This window comes from Bubalus bubalis, chromosome 4 (genome assembly GCF_019923935.1).
Source record: "Bubalus bubalis isolate 160015118507 breed Murrah chromosome 4, NDDB_SH_1, whole genome shotgun sequence".
NCBI classification, from domain to species: domain Eukaryota; kingdom Metazoa; phylum Chordata; class Mammalia; order Artiodactyla; family Bovidae; genus Bubalus; species Bubalus bubalis.
Genome location: NC_059160.1, coordinates 58,990,885 through 59,014,414, shown reverse-complemented (window position 1 = coordinate 59,014,414; position 23,530 = coordinate 58,990,885). Strand labels below are relative to the sequence as shown.

Here is a 23,530-nt window from a genome sequence, read left to right as displayed (position 1 = left end):
TCTACTGAAGGCGTCCTAATTTAGTTATTGAAAACAACCTCTGCAGGCTTGTTGCTAGTGCTCTTTTTCTGCAGGAAACAGCCATTTAAGAAGTGAAAAATTAGACTTTCACACTATTTTCAAATGATACCAAGCTTCTGTTTCATAAAGTTCTAGAGGCTAGAGTTAGTCATTCAAACATGTTAAGGACCTAGAAAAAGGAGAGGAAATTTCCTCTGTATAACTGTTTGTACTCTTGGTATAAACACCCTTTCGTGATGGTGATAAAAATGTTTGGTCATATTGTAACTTTCTATGAGTTTACTATTAGTTAGGTTTATTTCATTAGCCAGGCTTGGACATTTTTTAATATTTTGAACAGAGCGAATCTTTGTTTTTATCCCAGGATTTTTCAGGTTTCATTTGGGACCAAGATGGCAAATAAAATACCTTTAAAAACAAAGGACAGAAATATGCTACCAATTCAAGTGCCAAGGTTTCATCAAAGTTCTTGATTCTCTAGAACTCAATCCTTGACCCAGAAATGAGCAAGAGGTTACTGAGCCTGCAGAATTCCTCTTAAAAGTCCCTGCCCTAAAGTCATCTTGAGAGAGAAAGCACACTTTCTGCGTGTCTCTATTATTAGTCTACTGCGCTGTTCTTTATGAGTTTGGTATTCTGGTTTCCTTCCTGTCTGGAAGCTGTCCTAAGATTAGTGAAGGCCTCTAAGGTCAGTAATGCTAAGAGCAATGTTAGGTTCCCACTGTTAGTGAAGAAAAAGATAAAGAAGGGAAAAGAAGAGATCATTCACTGTAAGTTGGGAAAGGGAACTAACATCATTTGAATACTGCTGTGTGTTTGGTGCTGTACTTTATGCCTTAGAGACATTTTTTAATCATTGTAGATGATCCTGAGTCAGTCACTAACAAAAATAACAAAATAAGCTGTGCTCAGTATACTTTGTATAAGAAAAATACATAAAATATTTAGAAAATTTCTATCAAAATAGATTTAAAAAGTGGTGTTATATAAATAAGTTAATTGCTTTTGAGGAGCCCTTCATTCCATGAAAATGTTGGTTAACTGAGCTGTTGTTTAGTTTAGTGTTACCAATGATATAGGTAAGACATTAGTTTTTAGTTCCTAGCTTCTCATGATAAACTTATTTCAATATAATAACTTATTTTTATATCCAATTTCTATTAAGGTCTGCCTCGAAGCATAAACACTGATACTTTATCAAAGGAAACGGAGAGTGGGAAAAATCAGGATTTCTCCAACTTTGATGATTCTGGAAAAAGTAGTTTAGGTGACATGTTCTCACCTGTCAGAGATGGTAAGTCTGTTCAGATCAGAGGATCATGTTCTCTTGCTCTGGGGGCCATAACGTTTTTATTCTGGCTAAAAGATGTGGATAATAGCTTCTGTCTCATGCTATTTATGACAGTTGCTAATTTTCTCAGTCCCTGAGGTGTTATCTTTCCCTTTGCCCTGAGATTTCAAATGCTATCTTTTTAAAATATATGCTAATAGTTTTCACATGGGAACCAAACAAATAGCTCTCAAGTTAGCCTTTTTAATTTCCACTGAAGTTTCTTGCAGGAAATTCTGCCTCCACAGACATTCTTTTACTTGCATTTATTTCTAAGAAAGTCTGCCCCAAATCCTGGATATTTTGATAGGCAGAAAATATCTTCCTAACATAAAAAAATGTTTCTTTGATTATTAGGAACTGGTATTAAGGGTTTTCATGGAGAAATATGGCTGGGGGTTAGATTGCCTCATCTTTTACACTAAGTGTATGAAAGTATCCTCAACATACACACACACACACACACACACACACACACACTCTCTCTCTCTTACTCTCCAAGGCTAGTAGGTGTTCACACACACACATACACACTCACCCAATTACTCCCTCTCTCCTCTCCCCACATCACTAGTAGGCATTGCCATTAAAAAGAAATAAGCCTAACAAATGAAACAAAAAAACCTTTGCCAGTTTTTAAGCAGGAACATTATGTATCATTGTTGTTTACTTTCTATGAACTAGGCACATGGTTTGGCTGTACTTTTTTTGGTGCTAATGTTCATACTGTTTTCTTTAATGGGATAGTCTCACTACCAACAGCAGTTTATCAACAGTATGGGGTAAATTTCTAGAGGATAATTTGGCAGAGGTAAATATTCATACTTTTAGTCCTGTTAATTCCATTTCTATAAATTTACCTTAGAAGATGTTCAGAGAAACCCTTAGAGATTTGTGTTTACTGTTTATTTATAATAATGAAAAACAGAAGTGAATCTAAATGTCAGCAGCATCAGTATGTTTAATTTATTATGTCCACTCATGATCTTGAAGAGGAACTAAAGCCTCTTGATGAAAGTAAAAGAGGAGAGTGAAAAAGTTGGCTTAAAGCTCAACATTCAGAAAACGAAGATCATGGCATCCGGTCCCATCACTTCATGGGAAATAGATGGGGAAACAGTGGAAACAGTGTCAGACTTTATTTTTGGGGGGACTCCAAAATCACTGCAGATGGTGACTGCAGCCATGAAATTAAAAGACGCTTACTCCTTGGAAGGAAAGTTATGACCAACCTAGATAGCATATTCAAAAGCAGAGACATTACTTTGCCAACAAAGGTCCATCTAGTCAAGGCTGTGATTTTTCCAGTGGTCATGTATGGATGTGAGAGTTGGATTGTGAAGAAAGCTGAGCGCTGAAGAATTGATGCTTTTGAACTGTGGTGTTGGAGAAGACTCTTGAGAGTCCCTTGGACTGCAAGAAGATCCAACCAGTCCATTCTAAAGGAGATCAGTCCTGGGTGTTCTTCAGAAGGAATGATGCTAAAGCTGAAACTCCAGTACTTTGGCCACCTCACAAGAAGAGTTGACTCATTGGAAAAGACTGATGTTGAGAGGGATTGGGGGCAGGAGGAGAAGGGGACGACAGAGGATGAGATGGCTTGGCCTGATGGCATCACCAACTCGATGGACAGGAGTTTGGGTGAACTCCAGGAGTTGGTGATGGACAGGGAGGCCAGGCGTGCTGCAATTCATGGGGTCGCAAAGAGTCGGACACGACTGACAACTGAAATGAACTGAACTGAACTCATGATCTTGTAAAATTTAATTTTTTACTTTAAAATTGTCTTTCAAAATTTTTTTCAATTAATTTCATAAGTGGAAAGGATAAATATATATGTAATGGTACAGGATTATTGAGTGTCTTCTACCTTACCCTGGCTTGAAAATGACTCCTTAAATTGTCCAAATTCCTACTTCTATCTAATAAAAGAGGAAGGATTCCTTTCTTTCAGAATGAAGAGAGGTCATACTACATAGTTAAGGGTTCAGTTCAGTTCATTCGCTCAGTTGTGTCCAACTCTTTGCAACCCCATGAATCACAGCACGCCAGGCCTCACTGTCCATCACCAACTCCCAGAGTTCACTGAGACTCACGTCCATCGAGTCAGTGATGCCATCCAGCCATCTCACCCTCTGTTGTCCCCTTCTCCTCCTGCCCCCAATCCCTCCCAGCATCAGAGTCTTTTCCAATGAGTCAACTCTTTGCATCGGGTGGCCAAAATACTGGCGTTTCAGCTTTAGCATCAGTCCTTCCAAAGAAATCCCAGGGCTGATCTCCTTCAGAATGAACTGGTTGGATCTCCTTGCAGTCCAAGGGACTCTCAAGAGTCTTCTCCAACCCCACAGTTCAAAAGCATCAATTCTTCAGCACTCAGCCTTCTTCACAGTCCAACTCTCAAATCCATACATGACCACTGGAAAAACCATAGCCTTGACTAGAGGGACCTTTGTTGGCAGAGTAATGTCTCTGCTTTTCAATATGATATCTAGGTTGGTCATAAATTTCCTTCAAAGGAGTAAGCGTCTTTTAATTTCATAGCTGCAGTCACCACCTGCAGTGATTTTGGAGCCCCCCCAAAAATAAAGTCTGACAATGTTTCCACTGTTTCCCTATCTATTTCCCTTGAAGTGATGGGACAGGATGCCATGATCTTCGTTTTCTGAATGTTGAGCTTTAAGCCAATTTTTTCACTCTCCTCTTTCACCTTCATCAAGAGGCTTTTTAGTTCCTCTTCACTTTCTGCCATAAGGGTGGTGCCATCTGCATATCTGAGGTTATTGATATTTCTCCCAGCAGTTTGTGTTTCTTCCAGCCCAGCGTTTCTCATAATGTACTCTGCATATAAGTTAAATAAGCAGGGTGACAATATACAGCCTTGACGTACTCCTTTTCCTATTTGGAACCAGTCTGTGGTTCCATGACCAGTTCTAACTCTTGCTTCCTGACCTGCATACAGGTTTTTCAAGAGGCAGGTCAGGCGGTCTGGTATTCCCATCTCTTTCAGAATTTTCCACAGTTTATTGTGATCCACACAGTCAAAGGCTTTGGCATAGTCAATAAAGCAGAAGTAGATGTTTTTCTGGAACTCTCTTGCTTTTTCAATGATCCAGCAGATGTTGGCAATTTGATCTCTGGTTCCTCTGCCTTTTCTAAAACCAGCTAGAACATCAGGAAGTTCACGGTTCACGTATTGCTGAAGCCTGGCTTGGAGAATTTTGAGCATTACTTACTAACATGTGAGATGAATGCAGTTGTGCGGTAGTTTGAGCATTCTTTGGCATTGCCTTTCTTTGGGATTGGAATGAAAACTGACCTTTTCCAGTTGTGTGGCCACTGCTGAGTTTTCCAAATTTGCTGGCATATTGAGTGCAGCACTTTCACAGCATCATCTTTCAGGATTTGAAATAGCTCCACTGGAATTCCATCACCTCCACTAGCTTTGTTCGTACTGATGCTTTCTAAGGCCCATTTGACTTCACATTCCAGGATGTCTGGCTCTAGGTGAGTGATCATACCATTGTGATTATCTGGTTCGTCAAGATCCTTTTTGTACAGTTCTTCTGTGTGTTCTTGCCACCTCTTCTTAATATCTTCTGCTTCTGTTAGGTCCATACCATTTCTGTCCTTTATCGAGCCCATCTTTGCATGAAATGTTCCTTTGGTATCTCTGATTTTCTTGAAGAGATCTCTAGTCTTTCCCATTCTGTTGTTTTCCTCTATTTCTTTGCATTGATCGCTGAGGAAGGCTTTCTTATCTCTTCTTGCTATTCTTTGGAACTCTGCATTCAGATGCTTATATCTTTCCTTTTCTCCTTTGCTTTTCGCTTTTCTCCTTTTCATAGCTATTTGTAAGGGCTCCCCAGACAGCCATTTTGCTTTTTTGAATTTCTTTTCCATGGGGGTGGTCTTGATCCCTGTCTCCTGTACAATGTCACGGACCTCATTCCATAGTTCATCAGGCACTCTATCTATCAGATCTAGTCCCTTAAATCTATTTCTTACTTACACTGTATAATCATAAGGGATTTGATTTAGGTCATACCTGAATGGTCTAGTTGTTTTCCCTACTTTCTTCAATTTAAGTCTGAATTTCGTAATAAGGAGTTCATGATCTGAGCCACAGTCAGCTCCTGGTCTTGTTTTTGCTGACTGTATAGAGCTTCTCCATCTTTGGCTGCAAAGAATATAATCAATCTGATTTCGGTGTTGACCATCTGGTGATGTCCATGTGTAGAGTCTTCTCTTGTGTTGTTGGAAGAGGGTGTTTGCTATGACCAGCGCATTTTCTTGGCAAAACTCTATTAGTCTTTGCCCTGCTTCATTCTGTATTCCATGGTCAAATTTGCCTGTTACTCCAGGTGTTTCTTGACTTTCTACTTTTGCATTCCAGTCCCCTATAATGAAAAGGACATCTTTTTGGGTGTTAGTTCTAGAAGGTCTTGTAGGTCTTCATAGAACCATTCAACTTCAGCTTCTTCAGCGTTACTGGTTGGGGCATAGACTTGGATTACTGTGATATTGAATGGTCTGCCTTGGAAACAAACAGAGATAATTCTGTCATTTTTGAGATTGCACCCAAGTACTGCATTTCGGACTCTTTTGTTGACCATGATGGCTACTCCATTTCTTCTGAGGGATTCTTGCCCACAGTAGTAGATATAATGTTCATCTGAGTTAAATTTACACATGGAAAGATATGGGCAAAGCAGGTAGAAGTGGCTTGGGCTGGAGATCCGAAAGGGTTTGGAGTTTAGTTCCCAACTGGGAGCTTTGTTTATGAGAATTGCTGGAGTAATTTTTAATTTGAATTTCATTTTTTAATTAAAGGGGCTTTTTGGAAGTGTTTGAGTTATAAATAAAATCTTGTTTAATGGTGTTTGATGGTAAAGTACAGGATATAAACTCCTTTTGAATTGCTTTTGCTGTTTAAAGAAGATATGATTAGAATTTGAGCCATATGCCCTTCCATTTATTAGAGTTTGATATTAATAAGAAAAAATGTGGATACTAAATACAGTACTGATTTCACTGTCAAGAAGTTTGAATTTTAATCTCTATGAGTCAATACTACTTAGGTAAAAGGCTTAATCTTTTTTCCTCAATTTCTTCATCTTTTAAATAATACTTTTGCTTTTGTTAGGAAAAAATGAATAACTTCTAAAAATGTGTGTTGTATGATTACTAGATGTAATACACACATGCAGACAGAGATTTGAATGAATGGAGATATGAATGAAAGTCCTATGGAGATATGGATGAAAGTCCTACTCATATGATAATCATGTATGATAATTCATTGGCCATTTGAATTTCTGGGGAATTTTTAAATGACCTTTCCCCATTTTTATGTTAATCTATTAAAATTGAGATAAGCAGTTTTTGGTTGTTATTTGATAAATGAATAATGAAATATTCTTAAACATATTCTGTCATTGAAAAGATATTGATAAAACCTTATATTTTTAATTAACATTGTATTGTTTGCAAAATATTTTTACATTATTTCAGTTGATCCTTAAAACAGTTTTCTGAGGTGGTTGGGACATTATCCTCATTATATAGGTACAGAAACTGAAGCATAATTGTATTAAAGTCTTGTCCAAGGTCACAAAACTGTTAAGTGGTACAGGTAGACCTGGATGACAGGTCTTTGGAACCTTCTCCAGTGCTTTTTCTAGTATACCTTGTTGTCTCATTAAATGACTCTATATCATAGAATTATCTTTTCATATTTGCTACTATGCATGAAGGTAAAAGAGTGAAAAGAGAATTTTTAGGAGTGCTAGCTTTACCTTCATTTAGATTTTTCTTCATAAAATCATTAGTCTCTGAACTCTTTAGGGAATGGATAGGAAACCTAAATTGTTGTGGCTTCTTTTGCATTTTTTGAATTTTATTTTCTAATTTTATTATAGATGCTGTAGTTAGCAAAGGAGGTGATGAGTCCATCGGCAAAGGAGATGGTAAGAACTGTTGAGAAGTATTTTTTATCAACGTTAAAAGTGATTTTGTGTTATCTACTTCTGTGTAACAAATTACCCCAACATTTTGAAGCTTAAAAGAATATTTATATCTTATAATTGTGGATTAAGAATCCAAGCATGGCTTAGCTGGATGCCTTTGGCATCAGGTATCTCATGATGCTTTAACTAGGGTGTCAACAGGAGTACAGTCATCTCAGGGTATGACTGGGCAAGGATCTGCTTCCAAATTCATTCATGTGGCTGTTGGCTAAAGATACCAGTCCTTACTCATGTGGGCAGCTGACAGCATAATAGCTGACTTCACTCAGAGCTGGTGTGAGATGGAGAGGGCACTCAGGATGGACGCTAAAGGACTTCCCTAGTGGTCCAGTGGTTACGAATCTGCCTGCCAATGCAGGGGACAAAGGTTTGATCCCTGGTCCAAGAAGATTGCACATACCGCGGAGCATCTAAGCCCGTGCACCACAACTACTGAAGCCCATGCCTTAGGGCCTGTCTGTACGCCTCAACACGAGGAGCCGCTGTGGTGAGAAGCACATGTGCAGTAATGAAGACCCAGCACAGCCCAAAGTAAATAAGTAAAATATTTTTTTAAAGATGGAAGCCACAGTGTGTTTGAAGTGAGGTCCACTACTTTTGCTACGTGCTCTTTTTTGGAAGCAAGTTCCTAGGTCCAACCCACATTTTAAGGGAGGTGATTTTATGAGGCTGTGGATCCTTTGGGAGGAGGCAGGGATCTTGAGGAGCCATCTTAGAGACTGTCTACCAAGATCCACCACAGATACATACCAAATTGACAGTTTTATCAAACATTTTTATTGACTAAAACAGTCATCATGCTTCGCAGTTTTCGGCATATCTTCACATACAGTTTCTCTTTTATACCTCATCCTTTAGGGCAGTGGATATCATCATTCATACTTATAGATCACTTAAACAGTCACAAACAGTTTTACAACTTTTACCCCAAAAACTCAAATGAAGTAAGAGGTAGAGCTGACAAGTGAACTTGTCTTCTGAATCCAGATCCCATGTCTTCCTACTGTATTAACATACCTATTATGTTAAGTGCTTTTCTTAAATATGCAAGACTGGGGACAGTCCATGTAAGTGCTGGCTTTTTTCTTCTTTTTCAGGCCTTGACTTTCTACCACAGTTGAACTCAGTGTTTCCTCCAAGAAAAAATCCAGTAGTTTCAAGCACTTCAGTATTGCATTCTAGTCCTCTTAATGTCTTTATGGGGTCTCCTGGGAAAGAAGAAAATGAAAATCATGATCTGACAGCTGAATCTAAGAAAATGTATCTGGGAAAACAGGAATCTAAAGACTCCTTCAAGCAGGTATCTGCCTGTAAATGATATTGAACTCACTGCATGTGTTTATTACTAGCAAGTATAATGCATCTCATCACTAGAAAGCAGACAGCTGCCACTGGATATGTCCTAATTATTGACAGTGCTGTGCACTTACTAGGTGGAAAATATTCTTAAGTCTTGATGTCACATGCTAAAAACTGAAGAATACTTTTGAAATCTGTCTTTGGATATATTGGAGGTAACAGCAGGTATAATCTTACACTGTTTTTTCCCTAAGACAAGATACTTGATTTAACTGTCTGTAAGAATATTTTATCCCTGAATTCTTTTAGAATGTATTTCCATTGCAGCACAAAGCACCAAGTTGGTGCTTTTACCCTAAGTCTTAGAGCAAATTGACGGTGCTGAGAATGTGATTCATCATCATTACCTTCTGCTGTAATCTAGTAGGGTCTGTTGTTTAGTATGTCTATTTTCATATTTATCTCTTAGAATGGTATTGAAAGGATATTTAAGAAATATGAAAATCTTTTGACTTATTTTTCAAATATTCCTGACTAGTTATCACATGAGAGTTTGGGGATTTATTTTTTATTTGCTTTTTGGCCTGTGATTGCCATCTTAAATGATATTCAACAGCAGATTCTTAGTAAATAAGCTTTTCCTTGTCATCATCAAAATCATCAAAATTGTTTTTGATTAGTAAAGTTAATTATTTTGCCATGGCCCTAGCAACATTTTCTTTTCTCCTTCAAGATTCCTTTCTGTTCTTCCTTTTACTGACCCTATTTACTGGGGAAAAATAGAGAAAAGTAGATACAAATTATATGGGTAATATGGATAAAACCAGAATTTTTTGACTTTTGTATTGGGGTATAGCCAATTAACAATGTTGTGATAGTTTTAGGTGAACAGCTGTGCATATACGTGTATCCATTCTCGCCCAAACTCCCCTCCCATCCAGGCTGCCACATAACATGAACAGAGTTCCATGTGCTTTACAGTAGGTCCTTTGGATAAAACCAGAATTTATATATTAATTATTTATTTTAAATGTGAAGTTTGCAAAGTTGATCTCCGGTGCTGAAACTGGAAATCTAAATGCCTCTCCATCATCTAACCAAACAAGAAGCCCTGAGAAATTTGAAAAGCCAGAAAAAGAAATTGAAGCCCAGTTAATAAATGAACCTCCAGGCAATGGATCCTCAACTCCAAGTAAGAACATAAACTTCTGATGTTTGAGTGTTAAGTTGAAAACTCCCATTATTTAACTTGTAAAGGATAAGTTGACAGTGATCACAGATGAAAAAGTTATAGGAATTTAAAATTTGTGACCCTAGTGCTTGACTTTCTTACTGCTGCTGCTGCTGCTAAGTCACTTCAGTCGTGTCCGGCTCTGTGCGACCCCATAGACGGTAGCCCAGCAGGCTCCCCTGTCCCTGGGATTCTCCAGGCAAGAACACTGGAGTGGGTTGCCATTTCCTTCTCCAATGCATGAAGGTGAAAAGTGAAAGTGAAGTTGCTCAGTCGTGTCCGACTCTAGCGACCCCATGGACTGACTGCATGCAGCCTACCAGGCTCCTCCGTCCATGGGATTTTCTAGGCAAAAGTACTGGAGTGGGATGCCATTGCCTTCTCTGGACTCTCTTACTAGAAGACAGTAAAACGAAAGGTTAAATTCAACCACATTAATTTGGTATTCTTTGGGTATGAATTTCATTTTCAATCCAATATGTAAATGTCTTGTCTACTGCGGTACAGATAGGAATATAATATAGGGTTATTAACTACCTGAAAATGTCTTTTTCTTTTTCCATATTAAAGTTCTGTCTATATAGAGTTCATGGCAGAGACCCTAAAAACTTGGTCACATTTAAAGCAATATTAGGTTTAGCGATAGGAGTTATCTATACAAAATAACTCTTTGTATAGAAGGAGCTCTTTTATATAGATACCTGTATTTTGAGGTTTCTGTGGGTATGTTGCATTAGCTTAAACTCTAGGGCTTTGCCTGAGAACTACTTTACTCCTATGTCCCTTCTGTTTGTTTCTAATAGTCTTGGTTTATCCAGCAGCTTGTCACATTCACTTTTTGTAAGAGAAAATGGTTCAGTGATCCTTTAAGACTTAATTCCTCTGTCAGATGTTATTACATTAGACAGTTGGCAATTTATATATATATATGAATGACTATTAGAAATAATGTCATAGAAAGTTTCTAAGACTTGTATTCCAGACAGTGAATTTTTCTAAATGTCATGGGAGCACTGCTTTTTTTTTTTTTTTTTTGGTGGGGAGGTGGTGTTGCCAGTTTTTCAGGCTTTCTCATGCTGAATCATATTTGATGTCTCTTAGTCCAAGCTGACTATTAATATTTTCTCAAATTTTTATTTCAGATCCAAAGATAGCATCCTCTGTCACTGCTGGAGTTGCTAGTTCACTATCAGAAAAAATCGTTGATACCATTGGAAATAGTCGGCCAAATGCACCGCTGTCATCTGTTCAGATCCGTTTTATTCAGAACATGATACAGGAAACCCTGGATGACTTTAGGTAATTGGGAAATTACTCTTTCTATCTAGACTTTGACTAGCTTTTATTGTTGGGTGTAAAACCGTACCTATGAGTAATGGTGGTGGTGACTACTTTTGCCTGGGTTCTAGGATCTGTAAAAACATAGAAGACATGATGAGTTTTGTGACTCTTTAAGTGCCGAGTTTATTTTCTATCAGCTAGGGAAAGGCACGTTTCCCTGGGGCAGCTATCAGAGGACTTGAGAGTGTGGCGGCTAGCTGCCGCTGTGAATTTTTTTATCATTAAAATGTGGACAGATTCTGATAGGCTCAAATGGGATTCCTACAGTATTTATAGACTGCCTGTTAACTATGCTATGTGCAGTAATATGGTAGAGAAAGACATTTTTAAAGGAATTCTGAATATTTTCAAATAGAATGTGTCAGAATATACCTGGTGGCTCAGACGGTAAAGAATCTGACCCCAGCACAGGAGACCCAGGTTCGATCCCTGGATCAGGAAGAACCCCTGGAGAAGGGAACGGCTACCCACTCCAGTATTCTTGCCTAGAGAATTTCATGGACAGAGGAGCCTGGTGGGCTACAGTTGATGGGATCACAGAGAGTTGGACTCAACTGAGCAACTAACACACACAGAGAACATTAACACAGAATTTTAAAAAGTTCTTGCCTGTATCGCCCTTGTCTTCTCATTCTGAATTTTGAACATTGTAAGAATGTTCTAGAATGTTAGTTCCTTTTACCTGTCTTCTCAATATATTTTGAAAGCTCTTTTCAATTATCAGAATCTTTTTACGTTTTTTTTTCCCTTTCTGACCTTTACTTACTTAGTACTCTTGCTCAGATTTGGGATATCATGAGCAAGAATGTTGGAGAAGATGTGCAGTTTTTGTTGTTACATGTTTCTTTTTAATGTTAAAAATGTTTTGAAAAAAATTAAATGTTAAATATATTTCTAAAGAAAAATAATCAATTTGACTTTTTAAATTAATTAATTAATTAATTTAAATGAGAGGATAATTACTTTACAGTATCATGGTAGTTTTTGCCATACATGAATCCTGGAGAAGGAAATGGCAACCCAGTCTAGTACTCTTGCCTAGAGAATTCCGTGGACAGAGGAGCCCGGTGGGCTGCTGTCCGTGGGGTCACACAGAGTCAGACACAACTGAAGCAACTTAGCATAGATGCATACATTGGAGACAACCCACTCCAGTATTCTTGCCTGAAGAATCCCAGGGACCCCAGGGGCTGCCTGGTGGGCTGCCGTCTGTGGGGTCACACAGAGTCAGACATGACTGAAGTGACTTAGCAGCAGCAGCAGCAACATGAATCAGCCACGGGTGCACATGTGTCCCCCCATCCTGAACCCCCCTCCCACCTTCCTCCCTATTCCATCCCTCTGGGTTGTCCCAGATCACTGGCTTTGAGTACCCTGCTTCATGCATCAAACTTGCACTGGTCATCTGTTTTACATATGGTACTATACATGTTTCAATGGTATTCTCTCAAATCATCCCATCCTCGCCTTCTCCCACATAGTCCAAAAGTCTGTTCTTTATATCTGTGTCTCTTTTGCTGTCTTGCATATAGGGTCATCGTTACAGTCTTTCTAAATTCCACATATATGTGTTAATATACTGTATTGGTGTTTCTCTTTCTTCACTCTGTATAATAGGCTCCAGTTTCATCCACCTCATCAGAATGGACTTAAATGCATTCCTTTTTATAGCTGAGTAATATTCCATTGTGTATATGTACCACAGCTTCCTTATCCTTTCATCTGCTGATGGACATCTAGGTTGCTTCCATGTCCTGGCTATTGTAAACAGTGCTGCGATGAACATTGGGGTACATGTGTCTCTTTCAATTCTGGTTTCCTCGTTGTGTATGCCTAGCAGTGGGATTGCTGGGTCGTATGGCAGTTCTGTTTCCAGTTTTTTTAAGGAAATCTCCACACTGTTCTCCATAGTGGCTGTACTGATTTGCATTCCCACCAACAGTGTAAGAGGGTTCCCTTTTCTCCACACTCTCTCCAGTATTTATTGTTTGTAGACTTTGATAGCAGCCATTCTGACCAGCGTGAGATGATACCTCATTGTGGTTTTGATTTGCATTTCCGTGATAATGAATGATGTTGAGCATCTTTTCATGGGTTTATTAGCCATCTGTACGTCTTCTTTGGAGAAATGTCTATTTAGTTCTTTTGCCTACTTTTTGATTGGGTTGTTCATTTTCTGATATCATTTTGACATTTATAATGTGCCTCGTATGTATTGGTCCTGAGGATACAAAAACAGGTGATCTGCCCACAAAGACGTTATAGTTTAATTAAGACAGGCATAGTGTGTCCTGCTGTGATGTGTGTTTCTTTGATGTGAATTAGCTCATTTGTAAATAGGGCAGCGATGATAGTATGATGAGGAAGTTTTCTTGGTTCGTGTAACAGCTGTCAAAACAAAGAACGTGAACACAGGTAAAGGCTGCAAGCCGCCTGTCTATGTCCATCGCTCTCTTTTCCCTTCCTCTTAACTTGATTTGGCTATGTGCTGTGTGTTAGGAAGTGCTTATTTTGTGATATTTTTCCCCATCTTTGGGCATTTTATTTTTGCCTTCATGCTTGAGAGCCCCAGTCCTTTCTCTTATCTTCTTTCCCCTTTTATCAAGTAACCCTCACTTTTTTTTAGGGTAAAATCTTTGATTATTCAATATTTAAGCTGTGTTAGTATTTTTATTAGGGTTTAATTGTTTCTGTTAGCACTCTGGTTGCAAAGTTTGTATATATTTTGAGTGATCTTCCAGAGTTCTTTTCCTTTAAATTGTGTTATTTTCTTTTTTTTTTTTCAGTGTTATGGTAAGAATACTTACTATGAGATCTACTCTCTTGGAACTTCAAGTGTATAGCATAATGATATTGTTAACTGTAGACACAGTGTTGCACAGCAGGCCTCTTGAACTTACTCATTTTGTGAAACTGAAATTTTCTATTCCTCAATTAGCATCTCCCTGTTTCCCCTTCTCCCCAGCCCCAACACCCACAATCCTGTTCCTTGCTTCCATGAGTTTTATTAGATATCTCATGACTATTTTATTAGACATCTCATGCAAACGGGATTATGCAGTATTTGTGTTTCTGTGTCTGGCTTATTTCACTTAGCATTGTGTCCTCCAGGTTCATGCGTGTTGTCACATGTCACAATTTCTTTCTGTTTTAAGGCTGAATAATATTCCGTTATATGCACATACCACATTTAAAAAAATCTGGTCCTATTATTTTCCATACATAGTTTTTAAAAATATGAGCTATTTCAGGAATGTGTCTGTGGGGAAAAAAATAGCAGAATTGTCTGGATACAGCTGTAATATAATGTGGAACAAAACAGTTGTTGAAAACACAGAAAGGGAGCAGTTACATTGGGGCAAATTTAGAAAGAAATCACTGTCCTGCCTTCAGCTTTCAGCTTGCGTTGTGTGCCTGTACCTAGGGAGTGAGGGCGGCTAGGGGCCCCTCTCCACTCTTCTTCCCCTCTGTCACCCATAGGCAGCCTCTGCTTAGAAACCCGGTGAGGACCCGGAATGACTCAGAGGATTTCTGTAGATTCAGCTGCTCTTACTTCAGCCTTTAGTAGGTCTTGCCAGCCAGACCTTACTTAGAATAAGCTACAGATGGGGCTCTCTGCTAGCTGTTCCCCCTCAGTCTGGAGGCCACCTTTTCCGTGAGGGCCTTCATGCTTCAGGGGGGTTACTCAGTTCTCCTCTGCTGCCCTAAGTCTTCACCAGGCTCTGTGCATCTGTGCCCCAGGGGCACTCTCTCTGAGCCCTCCTGCTTTGCCCCTAATTTTTACAGAGCATTCAGTGAAGGCCTATGGTGAAAAGTTGTTGAGTGAATGGTGACTTTACATTTGGCTGGGATTCCTTGGGATTCTAAGCTTGTGGCAGTCTTCACTTGGCCTTTAAAAGTTTCATCTAGTTCTCTTTACCCTGTCAGTGGCAGCTTTCTTTACATACTGCTCTTGTCAAGGATGAAAACAACTGTGGGTCTCTCTTCTGGAGGGACTCAAAATTTTCTGGATTTAAATTCACTTAGATTTCTTTGTACTCTCAAAGTTGAATTTATTTTCAAATGTATGATTTTATAGGTTATCTGGCTTGTGCTCATTATTAGAGTTGGAGAGCTTACATCCTAAGCAGAAGCCTGCAGGTTTACTTCTGTTGTCTTTCAAGATTTAAGTTTCCTCTGGCAAGCAAATCACTTCTGGGTTTTTAGTTTGTTTCTGGTTTTTTATCTTGGTGGGTTCTGAGCTTTAACCTCCAATTCTAAAGCATCACAAGGCCTCCCAGATCCATTTCTCCTCTTTAGCGGCCACTTTATGTTTGGTTTCCTGCCATCTAATTTCAGTACAGGCACAGCTTAGGAGTCAAAGATGTCTTGAGGGGAAACTGCACAGTTTCAGGTTTGTTTTCTACTGATACCACCTTCCCAGAAACCTTGCAGCTCTGGCTGCCTTGGGAGTTCTGAATTCTAATACTCCCCAACCCAGTGAGACTGTCTCAGACTCTCGGCCACTGCTTTCCTCCCCGTCTCTTTTCCCCATACTGTGGAATCAGCTCACCCCCCAGAGGTGAACAGAGGTAGTTGTGAAGCTTATCTAGTAGATCCCCTTGTTTACAAGACTGTAAAACTACCAGCCCTGGTTACCTTAGTGGGTCTTCACTTCTTGTTTTTGTTACTTTGTGTTTTCAATACAGCATTTGTCATAGTTAAAAACAGAAGAGAAACTTTTTAAAAAGTACTTTTAATTGTTGCGATAGAAAAAATAAGATACTTGGGAGTAAATCTAAGGATGGTAAAGATCTGTTTAGAAAAACATTTAAAAATGTATTCAGTTCAGTTCAGTTGCTCAGTCGTGTCCGACTCTTTGCGACCCCATGAATTGCAGCACGCCAGGTCTCCCTGTCCATCACTAACTCCCGGAGTTCACTCAAACTCATGTCCATCGAGTCGGTGATGCCATCCAGCCATCTCATCCTCTGTCGTCCCCTTCTCCTCCTGCCCCCAATCCCTCCCAGCATCAGAGTCTTTTCCAGTGAGTCAACTCTTCGCATGAGGTGGCCAAAGTACTGGAGTTTCAGCTTTAGCATCATTCCTTCCAAAGAACACCCAGGGCTGATCTCCTTTAGAATGGACTGGTTGGATCTCCTTGCAGTCCAAGGGACTCTCAAGAGTCTTCTCCAACACCACAGTTCAAAAGCATCAATTCTTCTGCGCTCAGCTTTCTTTAGAGTCCAACTCTCACATCCATACATGACCACTGGAAAAACCATAGCCTTGACTAGACGGACTTTGTTGGCAAAGTAATGTCTCTGCTTTTGAATATGCTATCTAGGTTGGTCATAACTTTCCTTCCAAGGAGTAAGCGTCTTTTAATTTCATGGCTGCAGTCACCATCTGCAGTGATTTTGGAGCCCAGAAAAATAAAGTCTGACACTGTTTCCACTGTTTCCCCATCTATTTCCCATGAAGTGATGGGACCAGATGCCATGATCTTTGTTTTCTGAATGTTGAGCTTTAAGCCAACTTTTTCACTCTCCACTTTCACTTTCATCAAGAGGCTTTTTAGTTCCTCTTCACTTTCTGCCATAAGGGTGGTGTCATCAGAATACCTGAGGTTATTGATATTTCTCCCGGCAATCTTGATTCCACTTGTGCTTCTTCCAGCCCAGCATTTCTCATGATGTACTCTGCATATAAGTTAAATAAGCAGGGTGACAATATACAGCCTTGACGTACTCCTTTTTCTATTTGGAACCAGTCTGTGGTTCTATGTTCAGTTCTAACTGTTGCTTCCTGTCCTGCATATAGGTTTCTCAAGAGGCAGGTCAGGCGGTCTGGTATTCCCATCTCTTTCAGAATTTTCCACAGTTTATTGTGATCCACACAGTCAAAGGCTTTGGCATAGTCAATAAAGCATAAATAGATGTTTTTCTGGAACTCTCTTGCTTTTTCCATGATCCAACGGATGTTGGCAATTTGATCTCTGGTTCCTCTGCCTTTTCTGAAACCAGCTTGAACATCTGGAAGTTCACGGTTCACGTATTGCTGAAGCCTGGCTTGGAGAATTTTGAGCATTACTTTACTAGCGTGTGAGATGAGTGCAATTGTGCGGTAGTTTGAGCATTCTTTGGCATTGCCTTTCTTTGGGATTGGAATGAAAACTGACCTTTTCCAGTTGTGTGGCCACTGTGGAGTTTTCCAAATTTGCTGGCATATTGAGTGCAGCACTTTCACAGCATCATCTTTCAGGATTTGAAATAGCTCCACTGGAATTCCATCACTTCCACTAGCTTTGTTCATAGTGATGCTTTCTAAGGCCCACTTGACTTCACATTCCAGGATGTCTGGCTCTAGATGAGTGATCATATCATCATGATTATCTTGGTCATGAAGATCTTTTTTGTACAGTTCTTCTGTGTATTGCCACCTCTTCTTAATATCTTCTGCTTCTGTTAGGTCCGTACCATTTCTGTCCTTTATCAAGCCCATCTTTGTATGAAATGTTCCCTTGGTATCTCTAATTTTCTTGAAGAGATCTCTAGTCTTTCCCATTCTGTTGTTTTCCTCTATTTCTTTGCATTGATCGCTGAGGAAGGCTTTCTTATCTCTTCTTGCTATTCTTTGGAACTCTGCATTCAGATGCTTATATCTTTCCTTTTCTCCTTTGCTTTTCTCTTTTCTCCTTTTCATAGCTATTTGTAAGGGCTCCCCAGACAGCCATTTTGCTTTTTTGAATTTCTCTTCCATGGGGGTGGTCTTGATCCCTGTCTCCTGTACAGTGTCACGAACCTCTGTCCATAGTACATCAGGCACTCTATCAGATCTAGTCCCTTAAATCTATTTCACTTCCACTGTATAATCATAAGGAATTTGATTTAGGTCATACCTGAATGGTCTAGTGGTTTTCTCTACTTTCTTCAATTTAAGTCTGAATATGGCAATAAGGAGCTCATGATCGGAGGCACAGTCAGCTCCCGGTCTTGTTTTTGCTGACTGTGTAGAGCTTCTCCATCTTTGGCTGCAAAGAATATAATCAATCTGATTTTGGTGTTGACCATCTGGTGATGTCCATGTGTAGAGTCTTCTCTTGTGTTGTTGGAAGAGGGCGTTTGCTATGACCAGCGCATTCTCTTGACAAAACTCTATTAGTCTTTGCCCTGCTTCATTCCACATTCCAAGGCCAAATTTGCCTGTTACTCCAGGTGTTTCTTGACTTCCTACGTTTGCATTCCAGTCCCCTATAATGAAAAGGACATCTTTTTTGGGTGTTAGTTCTAAAAGGTCTTGTAGGTCTTCATAGAACCGTTCAACTTCAGCTTCTTCAGCGTTACTGGTTGGGTCATAGACTTGGATTACTGTGATATTGAATGGATTGTCTTGGAAACAAACAGAGATAATTCTGTCATTTTTGAGATTGCATCCAAGTACTGCATTTCGGACTCTTTTGTTGACCATGATGGCTACTCCATTATTTAACTCAAAAATGTATTAGAAAGCTATAACAAATACATGGGAAGTTACTGTGAAGCTATCAGTTCTTTTAAATTGGTCTACAAGGTTGAATATAATTCCAATCAAATCCCAACTGGGTTTTTTGGAAGAAGATGATAATTCCAAAATGTATATGAAAAATGGAAGATCTGGGAATAACCAAGGCACCAGAGAAGAATAAGGTTGAAGGGGACTAGTTTGTCAGATAGATAAGCTATAATTAAAATAGTGTAGCATTAGCACAGAGTGGACAGATTTTGCAAAGGAATCAAATGTATCCCAAAGAAGCATATATGTATCCCATATATACATATATGTGGAAATGTGATATATCACAGAGGAAATGTATAGATCCCTGTTCCATGTTATTTAAAAAATCAGTTCCATACAGAGTAAAAGTTTAAATAGAAATGGAAAAAGTTTAGGCATTGTAGAAGAATTTATATACGACTTTGGGTTTAGAAAATTACTTAAATATAAGAGGGTACACTACCTATAAAAATAGATTGGTAAATTTACATTAATATTAGGTTAGTAAATTTGAGAATGTCAGTAGGAAGTGTTCATCCAGGACACCATTAATAAAATAAAAAGACAAAAGATATCTGCTGCTAAGTCACTTCAGTCATGTCCGACTCTGTGCGACCCCATAGACTGCAGCCCACCAGGCTCCCCCATCCCTGGGATTCTCCAGGCAAGAACACTGGAGTGGGTTGCTATTTCCTTCTCCAATGCATGAAAGTGAAAAGTGAAAGTGAAGTCGCTCAGTCGTGTCTGACTCTTAGCGACCCCATGGACTGCAGCCTACCAGGCTCCTCCATCCATGGGATTTTCCAGGCAAGAGTACTGGAGTGGGGTGCCATTGCCTTCTCTGAAGGATATCTGCAGTACTCATATAACCAATAGAGGATCAGATTATATAAAGAACTGTTATGAATAATTTCTTTTAAAAAGACATTGAATAGAACAGTAGTTTAAAGACACAGACAAGCATTTCACTGAAGAATAGTATGAACATAGGGAAAGTTGCTCAACCCTGCAAATTAACCAGAGAACTGAAAATGCAATTGGTTACCATTTCACACCCAGTATATGGAAACACATTTGTAAAAAGTCTGGCAACACCAAGTCTTGGTGTGGATGTAGAGCTAGAGGAACTCTTTTTATTCTGATGATGAGCATGTCCATTAATATTACCACTTTGGAAAATAATTTCTATTATTTTGTAAGTTTGAACAGTGTACCTTTCAATCATACCTGTGACTCAGCACATCTTGGATATATTATCTACAGAAATTGGCACATGTGGGTTGGAAGACATATACATTATTGTTTATAGCAACATTTTAATAATAAACACTTAAAAACAGTTCAATTTGACAGAAGAATATACACTAGTACAGATCAATGAATTATAGATACATAGAATATGACCTTGAAAGCATGATACTGGATTATTTTTAACTGTACACTAAAGGCTACATAGGATATGGTACCCTTTTTATAATACTCAAAAGCAAGCATAACAAAAATACATTGACTACAGATTCTATGTTATGCAAAAATATATAAATACATATATATATATATTTTAAAAAACATTTCTTTGCTCAAACAAATTCGAGAGAGTAGTGACTTCTTTCTTGGACTTCTCTCAAGAGTTAAGTGAGGAGCACCACAGGAAGCTTCTATGATTTTCTTTATGTTCTAGCCCATAATTTCTGTGGCAGGTGACACACAGATATTCCTTTTATTATTTCCTAACTTTTATGTCTTCTCTTTCTTTTTGGCCATGCCACATGGCTTGTGGGATCTTAGTTCCCCAACCAGGGACTGAACCCTAGCCGTGGACTTGAAAGCCTAGAGTCCTGACCACTGGGCCACCTGGGAATTCCCACTCTTATGGTTTTGCAGGCATGACTTAATTGCGTTTTATTGAGTAAACCTCTGTTATAAATAGGCTTTTTGCTTTCTGCTGGAAGTTTTTTTTTAATAGCTTAAACGTTGATAATAGTTAAACATTGTAACCTAGAGCATTGTCTGTATTTCACTGTAATATAAACCTGTGTCTTTCCTTAATGATGATTTCTGTATTAAGGAATGTAGTGTAATGAAAGTTCCGGAGGTAGACAGCTGGGTTTATATCCTAGCTCTAACATATACTAGTTGTGTGACTTTGGTTGAGTTACAACTTCTCTGTGACTCAGCTACATGGGTAAAATAGAGGTAGTAATTCTACCTAGTTGTTAAGATTAAATGAGTTCTTAAATCTGAAGTACAAGACACAGAGCCTAGCACATAGTAAATAAATACTGGGTGCAGTGGTATTTTTACTGTTATAATAATTGTTAATAGTAACATGAAATAATAAGAGTATAGTCATTTTCTTGAGTGATTCTAGAATTGGTAAAACTGTTCTAATTCTAATAAATATTATATGTTCTCCCCTAGAGAAGCATGCCATAGAGACATTGTGAATTTGCAAGTGGAGATGATTAAACAGTTTCATATGCAATTGGTATGTATTGACATGTTTTATTGTAAGTGAGCATAGCTGTGGATCTAAAAAGTCCATGAAAGGGTGACATATTCTTACTTAGTTATATCTAATTGCTAAGAAATAAAAGTGTTTTAGAAATTCAGTAAATAAAATAGATTTTAACTAGTCACCCTTCTTTATAACCTATGATAGTTAAGGCTACTTTTTCACAGCTATTTTTTTTTTTTTTTAGCAGTAAGTAAGCAAAAACCTTTCCAAATGTGGAAATGTAAGCTTTCCAAATATGTAAATTTTACCAGTGCTCTTTCATTTATATTAGCAAAGTAGTAAGGGTGGTTAAATTGAAAAAAAAATTACTCAGTTAATTGAACATGAGAAAAATGATAGCTGAAAATGTGTAAAGCAGTGTCAAATAAATGTGAAATGCCAGTAATTAAAAAAAAATTTTTTCCCCTTTTCTAGAATGAAATGCACTCTTTGTTGGAAAGATACTCAGTGAATGAAGGTTTAGTGGCAGAAATTGAAAGACTACGAGAAGAAAACAAAAGACTGCGGGCACACTTTTGAAATTTCAGTGAATACTTTGATATTTTGTAATTTGGGAAGGTTCTGACACACAGAACTACATGAAATCAGTATTGTTTTCATAACCTCTGGGAGAAAAAATTTTTTTCAGTAAAAGGGTGTTGGGATTTTATACCAATCACTATTTCATCTTTTCTGTCAAATATATTTATATTTTTATATTAAAAACTGTACACTATGTCATCTGCCTAAGAGGAAAGCCAGCAGAATCTTTATTTTATGAAAGCTTTAGCTATACACTAAGTGCCCTTTTTCATGAAAAAATTGTGCAAAAAATAGGTTATGTATGTTTTTTAATCATCCTTTCTAAACATAATATTTTTGGTTGACAGTTGCCTTCTAAATTTTTTTGGATGTTTAATGATTAAAGAGTTTGATATACCTTCTATTTTTATGGAGAACATAAGTTTAATTGGTGTTTTGTGTTTCTAAGCAATTGACTAATAAAACACAAAGTTGGTTAGTAATTATTTTGTTAACTTTGTGAAGTCAAGTATAACTATTATTTATTACTTGTACATTTGATAAGAAAATTTTCAGATTTTGAATTGCACAGATCACATTATATCTATTGCATTACTTTTCTATACTTCTAACTGGTCTCTACTCTCGTTGATATTTTGTAGTTAATTTTACCTATGAAAACTTTTAAGGGTTTATAAGACTCAACCAGAACTGTGTTATCTGCTGATTATCTCATTAATTAACAGCATAAAATTTATACTATAATGTTTCAGTCAATATAATTGAACTTAATAATTAGTGAAAATTTCATATTATACTAAGTATTACAGTATTAGTCCATTTTTTTCTTCTCCTAAATGAGGTGTGGTTTATTTTGTTCTGTGGTTTATATCATTAACTTTCTTTAATTCTTTTTTGTGCTGTGTGTAATATTTTTATATTATTGACCCACTATAAAATAAATAAAATAAAAAAAAAAAACAGTAAGGTTAATTGTCAAAAGAATATATACCTCTTTGACAATATGCAAATGTTGCATGGTGTGATCTACATTTTTAGTGGTATAAGATTAAGAGGGCAGCTGGCTTATTTACCTCTTGTAGTCTCTTGTCCCAAAGATTTAAACTATACCTTGTATATAGCACTCCTGCTCAATTTTAACTTTTGAGATGAAAGTATCTACTAAAATAAAAAAGAAGTCTAGCTGGATTACTAACTTTTTCCTTCCAGGTGATTAAAGATTTTAAGGATATATTTCAGTTCAATTCAGTTCAGTTCAGTCGCTCAGTTGTATCTGACTCTTTGCGATCCCATGAATCGCATCACGCCAGGCTTCCCTGTCCATCACCAACTCCAGGAGTTCACTCAAACTCACGTCTAACGAGCCAGTGATGCCATCCAGCCACCTCATCCTCTGTCATCCCCTTCTCCTGCCCCCAATCCCTCCCAGCATCAGAGTCTTTTCAGTGAGTCAACTCTTTGCATGAGGTGGCCAAAGTACTGGAGTTTCAGCTTTAGCATCATTCCTTCCAAAGAAATCCCAGGGCTGATCTCCTTTAGAATGGACTGGTTGGATCTCCTTGCAGTCCAAGGGATTCTCAAGAGTCTTCTCCAACACCACAGTTCAAAAGCATCAATTCTTTGTCACTCAGCTTTCTTCACAGTCCAACTCTCACATCCATACATGACCACAGGAAAAACCATAGCCTTGACTAGACAGACCTTTGTTGGCAAAGTAATGTCTCTGC

General features: G+C 38.2%; 1 protein-coding gene across 3 annotated transcripts in view; it reads left to right on the top strand.

Annotated features, from left to right (window-relative positions):
* The window catches only part of NEDD1 (NEDD1 gamma-tubulin ring complex targeting factor), a 51,422-nt gene extending 29,137 nt beyond the window's left edge, over nt 1-22,285 (top strand). For all 3 annotated transcript variants that reach the window (XM_006073554.3, XM_006073555.3, XM_044941465.1), the window contains exons 9-15: nt 1,187-1,315; nt 7,270-7,317; nt 8,475-8,677; nt 9,715-9,868; nt 11,050-11,206; nt 21,185-21,251; nt 21,696-22,285. In XM_006073554.3, the coding sequence (XP_006073616.1) occupies nt 1,187-1,315; nt 7,270-7,317; nt 8,475-8,677; nt 9,715-9,868; nt 11,050-11,206; nt 21,185-21,251; nt 21,696-21,800 (863 nt within the window). In that variant the 3' untranslated portion in view covers nt 21,801-22,285. The remainder of the gene's footprint in view (nt 1-1,186; nt 1,316-7,269; nt 7,318-8,474; nt 8,678-9,714; nt 9,869-11,049; nt 11,207-21,184; nt 21,252-21,695) is intronic.
* Nucleotides 22,286-23,530: the final 1,245 nt, after the last annotated feature.